Here is a 19322-nt window from a genome sequence, read left to right on the forward strand (position 1 = left end):
ATTATGAATATTTCCGAGGAAAGGATTTTTTCATTGCTCTGGGTACGTACAAAACCAGCCACAGCAGAGCCCAAGTCCAGCTCAGGACAGCCACCCTACACACAAATAACAGCAGCAAAGCCTTTTATAAAAGCAAAAGCAAGTACAGATAACAAAACTTGATAGTTAGCATAAGATAGATAGCATAAGCAGCTCTTCAGAAAAAAATTTATAGATCGATCATAGCCATTGGGATCGCAGGAGAGAGGACAGAGCGATGAGAAACCCAGCCCTGGTAACCATCTGCCCTTTAAACCACCCATTTAACTGGGGAAAAAGTTTCATAAAAATAACATTTCGGAGCCTTGCTTGAGCTGCCAATAAAGCCAGATACACAATTTACATGGGAAACTCATACCCAAGGAAATAAAAGAAGGCCATAAAACCGAGTGAAAAGGAGACAGTTTACGAGTTTGGATGTGTGCTGCCTCTCCCTCCCATGTTGTCCTTGCCACATGTGTTTTAATTTTCCTCCCACTTCCATCCCTCTTCCCAGGGAGACAAAACACGGTGCTCTCCTCACTAAAACTACCAACAGCAGGAGGAGGACAAATATATTCAACCGAACCCCGCTTTGGCTTCAGTCCCCCCCAGGGCGATCCCTGTGCCCTCCCGTCTGCGATCCAGAATGTCCTGCCGTGGTCCTTGTCCCAGGCAGACGTGCTAACCAGACTAGAGCTGAAGGACCCAGCCGCTTTTTTGCAGGTATCACCTATATGAAATAAGCTAAGAGATGGTCACAGATGGAAAACTCACAAGACCCATCGCTTTGGAACGGAAAAAATAAAATGAGTGGCTTTAACTGTAGCTCACGCAACGCACGCCTTGCTCCTAAAAACAAGGGGAGCCCAGGGAAAAAAATCGTTGAGAAACACATGGCAGCACCCAGGCAATCGCATTACAGCAGGGGAGATGTAAGGTCTCGGTGTCCTCCACCCCAGCCCACCAACACAGTCCTGGCTGTAACCCAAACACCCTCTTCACTTAATAAATTAATACTACTTTGGTGGTTTGTTTGGTGGGGTTTTTTTGACTGAATCTCCAAAGGTTTGCTAGGGCCACAGCTCACTAAAATAAGACTATTTATTAGTCTCAGGTGGTCCAGGCGTTATTTGGGCGTGGGATTAATGTTTCTGTGCAGTTTTCCAGAAGGACACACGGCAGGAGTGTGTGAGGATGGAGACGTGGGTGATGTGCGGGTGGGGATGCCGCCTTCTCTTGTGTCCGCGTGGCAATGCTCATCCGTGAGGGAGGCTCCCTGGTGCTGCCTTCATACACACAAGCAAATGATTGCCTTCGTTATGATGAAATAGGGCAGCTTGCCAAATTACAGCAACTTTTCCAGGTAAAGGTAGCTTTAAACAGGATTTCATTTGCTCTGGAAGAGGTGGCCACTTCCTGCAGGGATCTTTGCAGAAGGGGATGAAAACCAGAGCAGATTGCTGCTGGCCCTCGGTAATCACTTCCTCAGGAGGAGGGGAAAAAGGTGTTTCTGAAGGTGAAAAAACATCCCAGGGAAACACAGTTTTTCCCAGAAGAGTGGCATAGGCTGGCACACGAGCTGCATTTTCGCCAGCCACAGCCGCTGGCCCGTGACCATCGAATAACCCTACCCAACTCCACAGTTAATCACCTGCATTTGCTCATGAAGGAGCTCCACTCCAAAACTAGCAGAACCTGTAAAAAAAATCACCACCTTTGCACGACACGTGTCCTCATCTGCTGAAAGCCTGCCAAACTGCTTTCCCGCTGAAACGCCTGTTCAGGTTTCGGGCATCCCCACCCCAGCACCCCCCTTTTATCTAGTTACCCCCTTTTATCTAGTTACCCCCGTTCCAGCGTTGCACCTCGAAGGGGCAGCACGGTCCGCAGCACAGAGGGAAAGGCAGGACAAATAAACAGAGGCGCGCAGCACGATGCCTGGCCCTGGCTTTTGGGGATAAAAGGCACGGTTTCTTCTCCGCTGGGCAGGCGGGCGAAGCCGGTGAGACTTGGGGCAGAGGGAAGTGCTCTCTTCATGGGGCTGCCTTTCATGCGGGTTGCTGATAAGGTCGTATTTATAAAAAAAAACAACCTTGCTGTTCAAAAGCATCCAGATCCCTGGGGCTGTGGGATTTGCGTATGTGGGATTTAGCCCCATGCAAAAACGGCTTTGTGGACCCGAAGCCCGAAGCCGATGCTCTTCGGCACTGGGGGTAACGGCACTTCTGGGACTCTGCGGTCCCTCTGCTCCAGAATAAACCCGAATAACACTGGCTACGGTCCCATCCCTTGCTGGTCCCGGATGGCTGCTCAGCCTCCTCTTTCTGCCATCATTCAGGGGCTTTTTGCAGCACCTCTGCTATCCCGGTGGGGAACGTACTCTGTGTTAGTCCTTCACAAGCCTTCCCAGCTGTTTTAACAACTGAAAGCAAGGTGGAAACACATTCTTCCCCTCCATGCTGAGGCCCTTTCTTTGTTACAGCCACTTAGAAAAACTAACAGCACTAAAAGAAGGTCTTGCAAAAATAATGCCGAGCGATTACCACTAAAGAATGTGAAATATTTTCATTTGCTTTTCTTATAAAGTTGACTTTGTTGCATTTATTCACAGGGAGTATTTTTGTTTCTCTGTGTAAAGATCCCTGCAAAAATCCTGGGAGGATTTGCGGAGCATGATATTCCTCAGTCAGACTTAGGAGAACCTACTGTAGCCCAAAGGGAATTCTAATATACCTGTTGATAACAGTATGTAGAATAAGGTTTATAAATCTGTATACAAGGTATGCATATGTGTTTGTGTGTGTAATATTTAAATATATATAAAAATAAATCACAACTGCAGAGGGCATATATTTCCTGCAATGACAAGTGTTGCATTAACAAATAAACGGTGGCACCGAGTCCCATTGTGGCTGTGCTGCGTTCCCTCGAAATGCAGGCTTGGCCCACGCCTGGGTGCTACAGTGAACCAGGCTTGTAACTTCAGCTGTAGTTCGAAAAGAAGAATACGAGGGTCAGACAACAAAACGGATCCCCTCCGAGGGTGAGACCCCACTCACTCGTCTCCCAGTCGCAGAGATGTTTCCCAGTAGCCGCTTTTGGTGCTTGTGGCTCGTTTGCAAAGCCTTTCTCCACTCGTCCCGTTACGCTCCGGGTTTTGGAAGTGGTTTTTCTCCTGTTGTTTGCTTTTCTACTTCCTTCCAGGCATTTTTAAATAACTCGCAGGGTCTCCAACAGCTTGGCTAAAGAGTTGAGCGGCTGGCTTCGTGATTCCTGGTGCTCATCTCAGACGGCTCCTGGGGCTCTGCTGACCCTGCCGGGAGGGCAAGCCCAGCGGAGCGGGAGCAGGGAAGGAGGAACACCTCCCTGTACCCGGCTGCATCCGAAAAATATGTCAGAAATAGTTGCTTTGATCTGCTGAACGAGCAAGCTAACGACATGCCACAGCTTCGTAATTACAAGACCCTTAACAAAAACCAGTGTTCTTCTTTATCTGACTGCAAGACATGCAAGCAAATGCCCCTACTGTTGCCATGAATATAATAATGATGATAGCTAGAAAGTAAATAAAGCAACGTCCTGTTCCTGGTACTTTGGGTTCTGTTTTTGTTACACCCCTGCTAATTCCTGCTTCTTAACGAGGGACTCCAACACCAGCCACTAAGCATCATCCTTCAAAAATATTTAGCTGGAAAATGTTGTTCCAGTCAGCTCTGATAGTATTAAGATTTTCTCGCTTTAAAAGCGGACAAAAATCTTAATATCCAATAAAGTGTTGCTGTGAATCGTCAAAACTAAAGTGCGCTCACACCAACACGCGGCAGCCTCTCCAGTGCCCGCGTTTGGCATTAGCAGGAGCCAACCCAGCTCCACATTGCCCAGGTTCCCCAAAATTTCACATGCAAAAAATGCTACCCTATCCCAAGAGCCTGCCCAGGGCGTGGGGGCTGCCAGGCACCGCTCCTCGCCCCGGCGGAGTGGGCTGTTTGCTGCACACCCCCAACCTGCCACGGTGTCCTTAGGATGTCCCCAGAGGAAGCTCAGTTCCTCCTATTCTTCTCCGGCTGCTGCTGGCGCAGGTGTCCCCCCCCGCCAGCCCCATTGTCCCTTGTCCCAGCCTTGGGGGTTTGCACAAACAGCCGTTGCTGATGTCAAGCAGACAGTACATGTTTCCTTCTTTGGCCTTGGAGAAGCATTTTTTAACCAGTTCCTTCAGCAAGCTGATTTTTAAAATTTTATTTTTTTTTTTAACGCATGCCATTCTGCAGCATTTCTGGACTCCAGAAGATAATTTGGTTTTGATTATTATGCAAAACGGGGGTTTTTAAACTTGTTCAGCTTGAAGGGATTGAGAAACAAAACCCCATTTAACTTAGGAACCAGGGCTTTGATTGATTTTCAAATGGGAACATCAGCCCAACTGAGAAGAAAATTTAAATAGCATGGCGTATTTAATAAAAAACAATAGAAAAGTGGTGTGTTTTTAAGTTACCAAAAACTACTCTCTTGCCAAAACTGTGGGTAAGAATATTAGCATAATCTTCGCAGACGAAGATCTCACTGAAAAGTGTGCGTGGGGAGGTTTCCTGTCCATGAAATTGTAACCAGCCTGTAAACAGCTCTAGCAGGAACATTCAAACATCTATTAAAAAAAAAAAGCCACTGGAGAAAGTTATTAGCTGTATTCTTGTAAATCAGAGGAAAGGTTCTGCCACCATGGTCTTGAAAAAGAAGTTCTCTTCCCTGGGACAGGAGCCCTGACTTCTACCTGATTAGACCTCATAACACATCCTAATGAGGAATATCACCAGCAAGTCATTAATTACTCTGCTGGAATGACCTCTTAAAATAATTTCTAGTTGCATATCAAGGTATTTTTGGTTTCGTCCATAACCCCAGCTTGGAAATGTCCAGAGGAGCTACAGATAGAACTGGCCATTTTTTGCCCATGGAGTTTGGCTGGACAAAAAATGCTCGTTTGGGTTGATGAAATAAATTGTCAGTTGAGCACTCAGCTTGTCTGACCATTTCAGCTGGAAAGAGAAAACACTGGCAGTGTTTTTATAAAAGCGAAGACACATTCTGGTTTAGCAGAAAGGAAATGCTTTTGCGTTGAGATCTCTTATTTTGTACAAGTCAAAAGAAAATTCCCCCTATTTCTTCCAGTAGGAAATTCTGAATAAAACCAATTCGAGATAGCATCAAATTATTTTTTGCCTCCCAAGGCACTTTTTTGGTGTGGACGCTGACCCAGAACGCTCTGGTTTTGGAGCATTAGCTCTGGATCCCTGCATCTTATTCTCAGCTCAGATAGGAGCGATGCCTCTGCATTACCCAAATGATGCTTCTCTCTTTTTTTTCAGCGAGGACCGTGCCATCCAGTAGCGTGCCAAACTGCAGGGTGCAGGAGAGGTTGGTGAAGGGGCTCCAGCTCCTGCCCCCTCCTGCATTGCACCGAAGGTCCTTCGGACGTGCCAAGACCCAAAACCCAGCATCAGTCCCTGCTGCTGGCCAGAAGACAACCCAGCGACCAGGGCTCTTCCAGGAATGCTGGACATGACATAAACAGGTCTCGGGAAGAACGACAGAAATCTGTAGTCTTCAGCACTGGGATATTTGGAAAGTTTTATATTTAACCTATAAAGGAGAGAAGTGAACAAGGGGGTTTCTTGTTTCGGTTCCTTGGTTGGACTGCTGTCGCTCGCTACCGCGTTACTGAACCAACTCAGCACGCAAAACCCAGCTAAATCAACAAAAAGGAAGATTACTGGAATAAACATTGAATTCATGGTTATGATGGTTACCTGCTAAGCCTGAAAAGAGAAGACAGACTCACAGGTCAAGCACACTGCATCTGGAGAGCCTCTCCTGCAGTCCTCCCTTCTTCAGGGCAGTCCATTAATCTTCACCCTCCGTAATACTGTCACCATCCTGACCTCTCTGCAGACACTGCTCTGAGGACAGCAATCCTCTTGAAAAGGACAGCTTTACAGTAATATAAAAAATGATGGGTCCAAACCAAGACGTGCCTGGGGGTGCTCAGATGGGCAAAATGCTGGTTTGCGTTACATGCACGGCCGGTTATGCGCATGGCTGCGGCACCCAACGCTGAGCACACCTGCTGCAGCCCTGGGGCAGAAAAGAAGTCAGCGCGTTGCTTGGCACCTCCTGGACTGAAAAGGGATAACCACAGCAAATTCTGCACCGGTCCATATTTAATTTCAATATTTAAAAATATTTACATTTCAATCACGCTGCTGGAACGCTTTTGGATCCTAGAAGACTGTTGCGGAGAAGTTGCCTCAAGCCCTTTTAGGGGCTTCTGCAACATTAACGTTTGTTTAAACATCGCAATGCGCTATATTAATGCCTCTGCCCTTTCTCTAGCGGCCTTCTGCAGAGCCGCCGATGTCAGCCGAGCCCAGCTGGCTCTCTGCACTACACCGGATCGGGGTCAAGTGATTAGCGAGTTATTAACGCGGAGCATCACAGCATCAACCCTGACACATGTGATGCCGGGACAGCGACTGGCCAGTGCTTCCCCCGGCACGGAGGGTTTGCTCCGGACGGCATCGGGAACCGGCCGAGCTTGGCCCTGTCCTGGCAGCCTGGACCTTCCCACGACCCAGCTCCTATTTCAGGGCTTGTCCGTCTATTTAAAGCGCACGAAGAAGGAGAAAAATGCACTGGAAATGTAGCGTGTGCATGAGACACCGCGCCAAATATTCAGTTTCTTTGAGAGGCCGATAGCAAGGGATCCCACGGCTTTTTATATTTTTTTTTCCCCCTTTTAGCAATACATGCTTGAAAACTATCAGGCCCTATTAGGGATTAGAAAAATCATCTGCTGGGTGAGCAAGTAGATCAAGATCTCGAAACCAAAAAAAAAAGAAAAAAGGCAGGAACTCGGCTAGTTTCTCCCGCAGAAAAGCGTCGCCAGCCGCAGCAGAGTGAGCCCCTTCGCAGCCAGGGCTCTGGGATGGGAGCGAGGAGCCGGCTGCGCCGGGGGAAGGGGCAGACAGCAAGCCCAGCGCCTGGGCCGCCACCAACAAGCGTCGAGCCAGACCACGCTACAGGAAGCCGTAGCCTCCGGTGATAAATAGGAGACCCGGGAGCACAGGATGCACGTAGGGCGAGCTCAGCGGGACGAGGGGATGTGAGCCGGCGGCTGACGAGTCCCTCCATCCGTCCGTCCGTCCGTCCAGCCGGCGGGATGGCCTTCGCCCGGCTGCTGCTGCTGCTGCTGCTGCTGCTGCTGGTGCGGGAGTCCGGCGGGGAGGACGCTGAGGTGGTCTGCGCCGGCACCGCCTGCTACACCCTGCACCGGGCCGAGCTGGGCTGGAGCAGCGCCCAGGAACGCTGCCGGCACAACGGCGGCAACCTGGCTCCGGCCCGCAGCCCCGCCGAGGCCGAGCGGCTGCGGGAGCTGCTGGCAGCGGCCGGCTGGCCGGGCCCGGCCTGGATCGGGCTGTCGCTGTCGCGGGGCCGGTGCGTCCAGCCACAGGAGCCGTTGCGGGGCTTCGCCTGGGTGGCCGGCGGGGAGCCCGGCAACTACTCGGCCTGGCTGTCCGAGCCCGCCGTCACCTGCCTCAGCTCCCGCTGCGTCAGCCTGCGGCCGGCCGGGCCCTCCAGCACGGCCGCCTGGGCCGACCGCCCCTGCCGGGCCCCGCTGCCCGCTTTCCTCTGCAAGTTCAGCTTCCGGGGGATGTGCGGGCCCCTGCCGCTGGCCGGGCCCGGCCGGGTCAGCTACACCACCCCCTTTGGGGTGCGCAGCCCCGGGCTGGCGGCCGCCCCCTTCGGCACGCTGGCGGAGGCCCACTGCGAGGGAGGCGAGGGCCCGGCCTTCGCCCTCTGCAAGGGGCCGCTGGAGGGGGGCGGCTTCGCCTGGCACCCCCCGGGGCCCCTCTGCCCCGCCGCCTGCGCCCACCGCAACGGGGGCTGCCAGCACCGCTGCCTGGAAGAGCCGGGGGAGCCCCCGCGCTGCGCCTGCCATCCCGGCTACACTCTGGCGCCCGACATGGCCTCCTGCCTGCCCGAGGACGCCTGCCATCCCAACCCCTGCCAGGGGACCTGCCGGACGCGGCCCGGTGGCTTCGAGTGCGGCTGCGAGGCCGGCTACGCCCTGGCCCCCGATGGCCACCGCTGCCTGGACGTGGACGAGTGCTTGGCCGGGCCCTGCCAGCACGAGTGCCGCAACACGGCCGGCAGCTTCGTCTGCCTCTGCCGGCCTGGCTACCGGCCGACGGGGCCAGGTGGCCACCACTGCCACGACGAGGATGAGTGCGCCCAGCCCGGCGTCTGCCCCCAGCTCTGCCTCAACATCCCCGGCTCCTTCCACTGCGCCTGCCAGCCCGGCTACCAGCGTCAGCCCGGCAGTGGTGGTGCCTGCCTGGACGTGGACGAGTGCCTGCGGGACCCCTGCCCTGGGCCCTGCCGCAACCTGCCAGGCAGCTTCGAGTGCCTCTGCCCGCCTGGCTTCCTCCCGGAGGAGGATGGACGTGGCTGCCACGCTGTACCCACTGCCAAAGAGAAGCCCGTGGGGACCCCCAACAGCACTCTGTGGACCACGGGCATCCCACGGACCACGGGCACCCTGCGGACCACGGGCAGCCTCCAGACCACAGGTGCCCCACGGACCACAGGTATCCCCCAGACTGTGGGCATCCCCATCGGGGCGATGCTACCGGCCCCCACAGCAGTAGGCTCGGAGCCTGGCACCGAGCACAGCGCCGACGGTCCCAGGCTGCTCCTCTACTACATCCTGGGCAGCCTGGTAGCCATCCTGCTGCTGCTGGCCTTCGCCCTGGCCCTGCTGGCCTGCAGGAAGAGGGCGGCCAAGCGGGAGAAGCGTCCGGCCAAAAGCGCGGCGGACAACTACTGCTGGGTGCCCGAGCAGTCGGAGAGCTGCGGGGTGGGCGGCGAGCGCAGGTAACGGTGTCTGGGGCAGTGGGGGGATGCAGAGCCACGAGCAGCAGAGAACATTTTTGCAAATTAAAAGGAAAAAATAGAAGGAGGGTGGTGGTGATGCTGTCTGTTCCATGTGGGTTTGCATGTCCGAGGGCCTGTCCTGGGGCTCCCTGCAAAGGGGGAGCTGACCTCTCCCCCCAAGGCTGGTCGGGGCGCTGGGTGGGAAGGCAGCCCAAAGCAGTCCTGCGGTTTATAAACCAGCCAGCGCTCCTCTGAGGAAAGGGTTAACAGGGACAGCGCTGCGAGGTGGAGAGGGAATGGGGTGGAATCTGCCTGCCAGGGCTGCTCCTCAACTCCGCAGAGCCTCCTCATGCTTAAAAATAGCAAATTCTAGGTATTGATTTGTCTTCCTAAAGGAAAACAGTCGATTTCATTTGGCCTCCTCTACCTGTATTTGAAATGCCAACGTGCAAAAGCAGCAGCTTTTCCTGCCTTGTCCCCGCAGCCCTCCCAGTCCTTTGCCATCCCAAAAGCAATACTAGTCCCCTCCCTTGCCTGCCTGGCCACAGACAGCCTGAAATTCAACCCTTGTTTTTGCCTTGTTCTCACTGAAACAGGTTTGAAAATTGTGTGTTTCACTAGGGTAAGAACTAGTGTCTGCAGCCACAAGCAGGTTTTGTTTTTTAATTAAAAAAAACCCCAACAAAACAAACTCCAAGATATTACATCAGAAGTAATTGAATAAATCTTTTTAAAAGTACAGCAGCAGAGAGCTTCTCCGGGGGAGCATACACCATAAGGTTAGCGGAGCTATCGTCCCTGCAGCTTCCCGTGACCCATGTGGGAGCCCGTGCGATTGCAGTAGGTTTGGAGCAGTGAGACGGTGATGCTTCCCTCCGCGGCATCGAGCCCCGTAAGGGCAAGACCTTAATCCACCCCCTGAGCGCAGGAGGTACACAGCGCGGGGAAAGCTGTTCAACATGGCTTTGTGGACAAGGGGCCAAGGCAGAGCATATAATGGTGAAAAGGTATGAAAAACTATGTTTAGAAGAACCACCTACCCGTTTCCAATGTATTTGGTTTAAAACCACTTGCAAAATACAGACAACAATGCTCTCCTTCAAATGCAGCTGGATGAGAGACCGGACTTTTCCTGTTGGATCATACTTGTTGGGTAGGACCCCTTCCCAGCTGCTTGGGGTCCAGGCTGAGTGCATTTTCCATTCCTCCCCCTGTAAAGAATACACTGGATGTTGCATATTTGCTAATTATTATATATAAAACTTTTAACCCCGCTTCAAAGAAAATGCTTTCTCAGGGTGAAGTAGTCCCCCAGCCTTCCCCAGGTACCTGACTTCAGGGAGCTGTTTATACTCGGCCACTCCTGACAATGAAGCATCTTGGAGCTGTTCCAGCGTGAATCCTCCCCAAAAACCTGAGGGGCACACGGGCCATTCCTGCTACCCATCAAGCGGTGCTAGCTTCGTTATTTACCTGTGCTCTACCAGGCAAAAAGGTGCTAGAAAAGAACAGGCATGCAATTTGAAGGGTACCTAAGTTTCCTGAAGTTTCTGCTGGGTTTATTGTATCCTTGAGGCTTAATTGCTACAGAAATGGGAACTGAACACAAAGGAGTTTGCTGAAGGCAGCGACCTGCATCCTGTTCTTCCATGTGTGGAGGAAAACCCTTTCCTGCTGTTTTTTTGGTCTTCATTTCTCCATTGTAAAATTAAAAAACAAAACAGCACAGGAAAGTGTAGCTGATAGAAATGTTTGTAATGTTTTTAATGTTTTCTGTCCATGCTTCCTTTTCTCCACACAGTGGCTGGGAGAAGCCGTGAATGCAGTGGTGGCATTCTTGGAAGTCCCACAGAAAATTCATGCCCTGTCTTTGTTATGACAAGCCAGCAAAGCATTTTGAATACATGAATAAATTAAGCAAATGAATAATCCTAACGAAATCAGTGGGACAACCTACATACATAAAATTATGCCTGCGCTGTCGGGCTATGCCAGCTCAGGGTCTCTATGGGGAAAAGGCAGTCACAGCGATATGCCTCGCATTGCAGGGACTACTTGGTTTGCTTCATCGAAAGATGGGGCATTTTCCAGACATTAACAGTCTCAGGACTGTTTCTGCCTTATTTTTCAGTTAAGGTGTCAATTAATTGTTGTCTATAACACTTATTCCACTATGAAAAAGGGAAAAGGAAGCATAACCGTGGACTCAGAGCGGGAGGTGTTATTTATTCCAGAAATTGCTCAGTGAAACCTATAATCCTGATTTCTGTTACGACCTTCGTTTATTCCCATATGTATACTGTGTTACCAGTAGTGGGTCCAGCCTAGGGAAGATGCTAACTTGTGCCTAGGTTTAGTTTTGGTTCTCTCTGATGGAATAGTCCCCGATGTAGCAGCCTTCACTCCGGTGCAATTACACCTGGATAATCTCGTGTCTCTCTTTCTTCCTGCCACGAACGCAGCAGGAACATTTGGATCCATGTCCTCGTTAGGGACTTATCCAGGGCCCGGTGAATGCCATGGGGTAAAGCAAATAGGAGCGGCACCGGATAGTTTGGTACCCTGTCTTACAGTCAGAAGAGAGGAGATGTTCATCCTGGCCCAAGGGGATTTCACCGCAGTGCCCAGGGCAGCTACCTCTGCTCCCCGTTCCTTCCATTTAAATGAGGTGCCACCATAAGCAAGACCTTTAACTGCCCTGCTGTCACCATGGCAGGACGGTCTAGCCGACATGTCTGAAATGCTTTGTACGTATCAACTGGTTTGTAATGAAGGAAGTGTTAGATTTTTACAGCCCAGAATTAAGGCAGGCCTCATCCTTTGTGGCAATGTCACGTCAGGACTGAATTTTACTTTGGCATCCACACGGCAATGGCACAGCACCACAGCCTTGCAGTTGCCTTCAATCAGAAGAATAAGGTTATTGTTATCCCACATGTTGAATAACACTGTATGTTGCTTTTCTGATGAAAGACCAATAAAATCTAAACAGAATGTGTCTTCAGTGGTTTCTAATAAATATATACAACATCAAAACCTATTGATTTGATAGACGTAATCCTTTCATTTCCTACAGTGGTGGACGGTGCTAACAAATCCTCTATCAGTGCTCATCCCGCACATAGCGAGGTCAGTGGGGTCTCAGTCTTTCATGGGCACTGCTGTCCTGAGCGAGGGCCATTCACTCCATGTCTACCAAGGTCATGGGGTGGCGGCACTGGGATGATTTCGGTTGGATCCTAAGCCCATGAGCAAGGTCTTAAGCCCATGAGCAAGGTCCTAAGCCCACAAGCAATCCTGCTGATTTCAGTGTAGCTCTGTATGAGGGCAGAGATCCGCTTTTCTGGCTCTGGTCAATGAGAAATCACTCGATGAATTCAAGCTGCAGGATTGCCAGTGGCTAGAGCTGCCTCCATGACATGCACCACCAAAGAAAGGCCATCCTTTAAAGGGAAAAGCTCATGAAGATTGGGGAAAGGCCTCAAGGACAAAAAACCCCACTCGTATCGCCCATGTCTTCAATGGCGTTCATGTGGTGTTTCATCAGTCATTGACATATGCCTTAAATGGTGTTTAAAAACAAGAAAACCCTACACACACACACACACAAAAAGACATTACATCTCATGTTTGGTGCCTCCATGCATGAAACTACAAAGAGCATTCCCAGAGTTGTTCTACCTGCCTGCCACGGGGACAAAGCACCAGCCATGCAAAATTTGCCGGCAGAGTCCGTGCACGGAGCTCCTTCCTTCAAATCCCACAAAGAGTCAGCCACTGCAAAAACAAATGCTTTAAATGTCTGCTCATTTCCTCTTTTTATTATTTTTATCTTTTAAATATTTCTTGGCATTTGGTTCTCCCGAGCTCTTTCAAGGCTGCTAAGGGAAGCTCACGTCTTGCCGAGCAGATTTGAGCAGCGCCGGTGACAACGTGAGAGGGGGAAGGAGCCAGCCTGCGGCAGAGGGAAGATCCTTCGGCTTTCCTGAAGGAAAACCCAGCCCCAGGTGTCTCAAGCTGCCGGGCAAGTGCCTGTCTTGGAGATGTTGTAAGGCTCAAGAGAAAGTTCATGGAGAAGGGTAAGAGTCTAATGCCCCTAAATAAGCCAAACTTCCAATATTTTCCCTGCCAGGGTCCTGAGAAGGTTTGTCTAGCTGAGCACAGAGGAATTCAAAAGCCCCTCCACTCCCTGTAGATTGAGCTACACGTGAGCCATCGCTTTCAGAAGGTACCAAGTAATCCAGCTACGCTGGCTTGGGGCAGGGGCACAGGGGTAGGACGGGGTGTAAAGGCGGGTGGCCAGGTGAAGGTGACAGCAGGAGAAGAAGTCACACTCTTGCCGTGGCAGATATCGTGAACACCCAGCCTCGGCAGGCTTTAATCCCTGTGGGAAATGACACCAGCTGCTTTCCCTGGTAGTCCAAGAATTAATATAAAACTATGAGCCGGAGGGAAAATAAGTACCAGGCATGCTTGCAGGACCTAGCTCAGCCCTGCCACTACTCTCAGACTCTATTTTCTGCACCCGGACTGAAAATAGTGACTATAATGGACCATGGAGATGCGAGGGCATGGAGAAAACGTATTTTCCCAGCTTTAACAAGAAAGAAGACTCGCTCACCACCGGGCGTGACCTCCCCAGCCCTGCCTTCTCCAAAGCCATGGCAAAAGAAAACCCCTCCAGGCAAAACTGCCCTAAGTAGTGCTTTTAATTAATATGCAGCCAGTTAAGCATCCTCCGTGGGGCTGTGCACCCACCCTCGCCTGGGTGCCTGGCCAGGCATTAAATCTTATTTTTGGATGTATTTATTTGTCTGGCACTTCCTGGCCTTGAGATATTTTTCTCTTTGTGTCTGATCCAGCGCAGGGAAATTCACCTTTTCTGCAAGGAATTCCTGCCCTGGACCTGCGGGAACACGGCTCGTATGGAGCTGGTGGACACCACGAAACCCCAAGCAGATCGCCGAAATCGGGGAGAAAGGACCCCCGGGCAGTTTTAATGATCCCAAGTGGGATCACACGCAGACCGTGCATAGGTGGGAAAGCACGTATATGCTACTTAACGGTCTGTTTTTACTTTTTTTTTTTAATCTTGACATAACAATTTAATATTCTACTGTTATAGATTGCGTTGTGTTGTGTTGTGTTGTGTTGTGTTGTGCTGTGCTGTGTTGTGTTATGTTATGTTATGTTATGTTATGTTATGTTATGTTATGTTATGTTATATTAAATTGTGTATAATTGTCGGCATTCTGACATTAGGAACCTCGCTTCCAAAATCCAACAAGCAAGCAAAGAAAATCCGTGACACATATCCCCACAACCACAAAAGAACTATTCAAAACACCCTCTATCAGCGTTCCTCTGGCCGAAGGGTGACGATGACAAGGCAGATGAGTCAGGCTGAAGTAAAGCGAAAGGTCTCACTCCTGTTATCGCGGCGGACAGCCGGTAACGTCTTGCAATAACTTTGCGTTGCGGAGGAGCATGATTAATCAACTTTTTTAAAGGAAAAAGCAGCATGTCAGCAGGAAGGGCATTTCTGTATCCGTGAGTCAGCCCGTCAGGGTCACATCAGCCTGTCATGCTTTGAGGCAACAGAGGGAAAAGCTCATCGGAATAAAAAAAGAGTTATTAAAACGTGATTAATCTCATTTCTCCTGCCCTGATTATCTTCCCCTTCTACCGGCAAGATCAGCCCTGCAAACTGGTGTTGGTGGGGCAAGGACATCAGCGTGGTGATCCGAGAAATCATTGTTTTGGGAGTACTCTATTTTTTCCTGGAAATTTTAAAAATATTTCTCATCGCACAGCCTTGAATCCTTTTATCTGTTTTTTTATTTCCTTAAAAAACAAACAAAAAAAAGAACAGAAATCCATTGTTGGTTTTTTTTTTATTTTCCACCGATTACATTCTTCTTTCTTTTTCCGTTGTTTGCCCTGACCTTTCCCCCCTTATTTTGCCATTTTGCTGCTGAAAACACAAAAACAAACAAAAAGAAAAAAAAAAAAACCAAAACACCCACAAAAAAACAAACAGGGGGTCAGCCCTACAGGACATGTGTCACCTGGACGAGACGATGGCTTTGGGTTGAGATTAGGGAACCCCTGGCCTAAGCCCAGCCCTCGCCCTGGGCTTCATTAGCGGAGAAAACGAACCTGCCCCGCGCTGTACCCCAGCCTGCCTTTCCGCTGGGGGTACAATCCCTGCTGATGAAATGAAAGGGGGTGAAATTAGAGATCTGAATGCTCTGTAGGCCAAGATCTGAGCTCCCCCTCGCTCCTCCTGCAGTCTGAGCAGAAAACGGCGTTTCCTTGGTATTCCCCACCCCAGAGAGACGCGGATGAAGGCGCGAAAGAGGCCGAAGACAAGGCAGGGGGAAAGGCGTCTGCCAAAGAGCACCAGCTCCGCTGCTCCCGTTTCTGTCAGGATAGCTTTGCCGCTACCAAGCAGCACAGCTTCTTTGGTGATGTTTATCATCATCATCATCATCATCATCATTATCTTATTATTCTTATTATTAAATATATTATATATTGTATATTGTATATTGTATATTGTATATTATATATTATATATTATATATTATATAAATAATTACTCTTTTCCCCACCTTTCCATTTCTCCACAGCCTCGCGTGAGCTACGTGAACCGCACAGGGCTGGAAGAGGGCAAGCCGAACCCTAAGAGTTTAATAAAGTAACCTCCTTGCAATGAGCGAAGCAAGGAAATACGGATTTGCTTCTCCGCAGGGGATCCCGAGGGCAAATTGCAGTGACTGAGTCTTCTGGTGAAAACACTGCTCTCAAAATCGAAAAAAAAGGGTCAAACACCCTTTTCTTTGAGTGGCGAAGCTTTGGATGTTTGCTTTTCATTTTTATTTTGCTCTTGGCTATGTTCTGACCGCAGAGGCGGATCCTGCAAAGATAAAAGCACGGAAAGGGTACGGCGGCGCAGAAAACAGCGGTGCCTGCGAGGAAGGGGAGCCGGGGCGCCGGGGCGAGTCCCCCCGGCCGGGCAGCAGCACCGGGGGCTCAGCCCCAGCTCTCCCTGCCCCGCTCCGGCAGCGCAGGGGCCAGGACGCTGTCCCGAAGCGGGGCACAGCACGCTGCCGGCCTCTCCACGCTGATTTTCTCCAATTTCAAGAGCAAGGCCATGCCAGCCCTGTGCACACACTTAACTGGGGGCTGATTTGCAAATCCCGGGGGAAATCCCACTTTTTTCCGGCGTACCATCTTACCTCAAGTCCTCTGGGACTGCTTTGCTGGGCTCCAAATTGTAAGGCACACTGAGGTGGACGTTCATCACTGCTAACACCACATCCTTCAAGCAGAGGGAAGGGCTCTTCCGAGTCCCTCACGGCTATAGCAAGAATCAGTAAATCCCCAGGGACATCTCAGAATTTCTTTCCTCTTTGAAAAACCCACAGTTTTTTCCTTTCAAGTCTGACTCTGTCCTGGAAGGGCTGGCAGCCTGACCCTTGCCTTCGCCCCGGCGCATCCTTAATGCACAGATGAGCACTGGGAGCTGCCATCACGGCAGGTCTGGGGTCCAGAGTGGCACAGATGCCCCAGCAACGGGCACTTCTTTGTGCCCACTGCAGCCTCCCAACCACATGCCACCCTCTGCCAGGAGTAGACATCACCCTGCGCTGTGCCACCATCTTTTGGGGACCCTGCCTTGCCCCCGGAGAAGAGCGAGTGATGGGAAGCGGCCAAGGGGTGGGCAGGCACGGCCACCCGCCCTGTGGACCCCACCCTGGCTGCATTGAAGGTGCTAAGGTGGTGTAGGTGTACCTTGAAGGTGTTAAGGTGGTGTAGGTGTAACCTGACGGTGCTAAGATGGTATAGGTGTACCTTGAAGGTGCTAAGGTGGTCCTGCGTGGTCTGCAGCTGAGCAGCAGCCTCCCTCGCAAAGCGGCTGGTGTGAAATGGGGACACCGAAGCTCAGAGAGGCAGCGGATGAGCAGGGGTGTTTAGGCTGGAAGGGGACACCAGGCCACCGATCGGGCCCTGACGGGGCATCCCGAGCCAGGCCGGCTTGCGGGGCTGCCGTCGGTGCTTGCTGCTGCCATCGCTGTCTCAGGTCAGCTCCTGGGGCTATGGGAGGCTTTGGGATGATGCTGGCTGCAGGGAAGCCGATGCTGTGCCACGACGGGCACCCTTAGAGCCAGGGTGAGGAACCCAGCGGGGTTCAGATGTCCTGGGATGCCCTTCAGCAAGTCCCCGTCCCTCCAGCGCTCGCTCCCCCTCTGCACAAGGAGAAAGCTGCTTTTTCCAGGCTCTTGCTCGGGCTTGAAGCCCACGTCCCCAGCATCTCGGCACCGAGGGAGCTCTCCGCTCCCCCGCTCTTCTCCCCTGCTTCCCAGCCCTGCTCCTCCCGGCCCGGCGGGGAGGAGCCGGCAGGAGGAGCGGGGCGGCGGGGCGGTGGCTGGACGGCTGCCCCCGGGATTTACCGGGGGCCGCCCCCGCCGCAATCACTCCGCACGGCGGCGGCGGCGGCGGCGGCCCGTCCCCGGAGGCGCTTCCTTCCTGCGGCGGGGAGGGCCGGAGAGCCTATAAATCGGGCGGGCGATCGACGGGCATGCCAGAGATTTGCCGCGCCGGCCGGCCCCTCCGCCGCCCGCCATGCGGCGGGTCCCGCTGCCGCTGCTGCTGGCCGGGCTGGGGCTGGGGCTGGGGCTGGGGCTCGGGGGGCAGCCGGAGCCGGAGCCGGCCGCCCCCTCGGGCGCGCAGTGCCTGGAGCACGACTGCTTCGGCATCTTCTGGGCGGCGCGGCCCTTCGCGGAGGCCAGCGCGGCGTGCGAGCGGGGCGGCGGGCACCTGATGACCGTCCGCTCCACCGTGGCGGAGGACGCCATCGCGCTGCTGCTGCAGAACCGCAGCGGGCGGCTGTGGCTGGGGCTGCGCCTGCCCCTTCCCTGCACCGAGCCGGCCCAGCGGCTCCGCGGCTTCCAGTGGGTGACGGGCGACCGCCGTACCGACTATGCCAACTGGGCGCCGTCGGGGCGGCGGTGCGGCGAGCGCTGCGTGACCGTGTCGCGGGAGCTGCGCTGGGAGGAACGGCGCTGCGAGGCGCCGGCCGACGGCTTCCTCTGCGAGTACAACTACGCGGGCAGCTGCCCCCGCCTGCCGCCCGCCGAGGGGCTGCCCGTCGCCTACGCCACCCCCTTCGGGGCCCGCGGCGGCGACTTTCTGGCCCTGCCGCCCCGCAGCACCGCGACCGTCCCGGCCGTGGGGCTGGAGCTGCGCTGCGAGGAGGAGGGGGAAAGCGGGGGGCTGCGCTGGGGCCGCGCAGCCCCGGGAGCCTGGCCCTGCCGCCTGGCCAACGGGGGCTGCGAGGGGGCTTGCGGGGAGGAGGGCGGCCTGCCGCGCTGCTCCTGCCCCGACGGCAAGGTGCTGGGCCCCGACGGCCGCGGCTGCAGCTCGCCCTGCGCCGGTGCGCCCTGCCAGCATCACTGCGTCGTGGCCGGCACCACCTTCCTCTGCATGTGCGAGGCGGGCTACCGGCTGGCCGCCGACGGCAGCAGCTGCGAGGACGACGACGACTGCGCCGTGCTGCCGAAGCTGTGCGAACAGGTCTGCGTCAACACCGAGGGCGGCTTCGAGTGCCGCTGCCACCGCGGCTACGAGATGCTGGAGGGGCGCTGCCGGCCCGTCTCCCGCTGCTACGAGGCACCCTGTGAGCAGCGGTGCGAGGACGTGCCCGACGGGTACCGCTGCGGCTGCTTCCCTGGCTACGCCGTCGACCCACGGGCGCCCAACCGCTGCCTGCTGCACTGCAACCGCAGCCAGTGCCCGGCCGAGTGCGACCCGCACACCCTGTCCTGTGAGTGCCCCGAGGGCTTTTTGCTGGACAGCGATGCCGACGGCGGGCAGGTCTGCGTGGACATCGACGAGTGCGACATGAACTTCTGCCAACACAACTGCACCAACCGCCCCGGCAGCTACGAGTGCCACTGCCACGCCGGCTACCGGCTCCTCGACCAGAACTACTGCGTCAAAATCACGGAGGAGGAGGAGGGGGAGGGGGCATACTCAGGGGATTTCGGGCCCGGACCCCAGACGCCTGTCCCCAGCCGGACCCCACCGAAGGCGGAGCACCTCCACCCTGGCGCGCTGGTGGGCATCGCCGTGGGTGTCCTCTCGGCGGCCCTGGCCCTGCTGGCCCTGGGCTACCACCTGGCGAAGAAGCACTGCAGGCCCCCCGCCACCATGGATTACAAGTGCAGCGGTCCCCACGAAAAGGAGATGGGACTTCAGCCGGTCGCCTCGGGGTGTGCCGCCTCCAGCCAGAAACTGTAGGGAGACTGGGATGGACAGAGAGAGGGAGGTGGACGGAACTGGGTAACATTTACTCACCTCCCCCCAAC

At 53.7% G+C, this 19322-nt stretch overlaps 2 protein-coding genes across 2 annotated transcripts; both read left to right on the forward strand.

Annotated features, from left to right (window-relative positions):
- Positions 1-6815: 6815 nt before the first annotated feature.
- CD93 (CD93 molecule) lies at positions 6816-8953 on the forward strand (the record flags this gene model as incomplete). Its single annotated transcript, XM_081998046.1, has 1 exon — positions 6816-8953. Exon 1 carries the CDS (start codon positions 7235-7237, stop codon positions 8951-8953), a length of 1719 nt encoding a protein of 572 aa, XP_081854172.1. The 5' UTR covers positions 6816-7234.
- A 7855-nt stretch (positions 8954-16808) lies between these two features.
- Positions 16809-19254, forward strand: THBD (thrombomodulin; the record flags this gene model as incomplete). Its single annotated transcript, XM_081998385.1, has 1 exon — positions 16809-19254. The coding sequence occupies exon 1, from the start codon at positions 17578-17580 to the stop codon at positions 19252-19254; it is 1677 nt and encodes a 558-aa protein (XP_081854511.1). The 5' UTR covers positions 16809-17577.
- Positions 19255-19322: the final 68 nt, after the last annotated feature.

The sequence above is a fragment of the Phaethon aethereus genome, assembly GCF_964289735.1.
Source record: "Phaethon aethereus genome assembly, chromosome: 3".
Classification (NCBI taxonomy): domain Eukaryota; kingdom Metazoa; phylum Chordata; class Aves; order Phaethontiformes; family Phaethontidae; genus Phaethon; species Phaethon aethereus.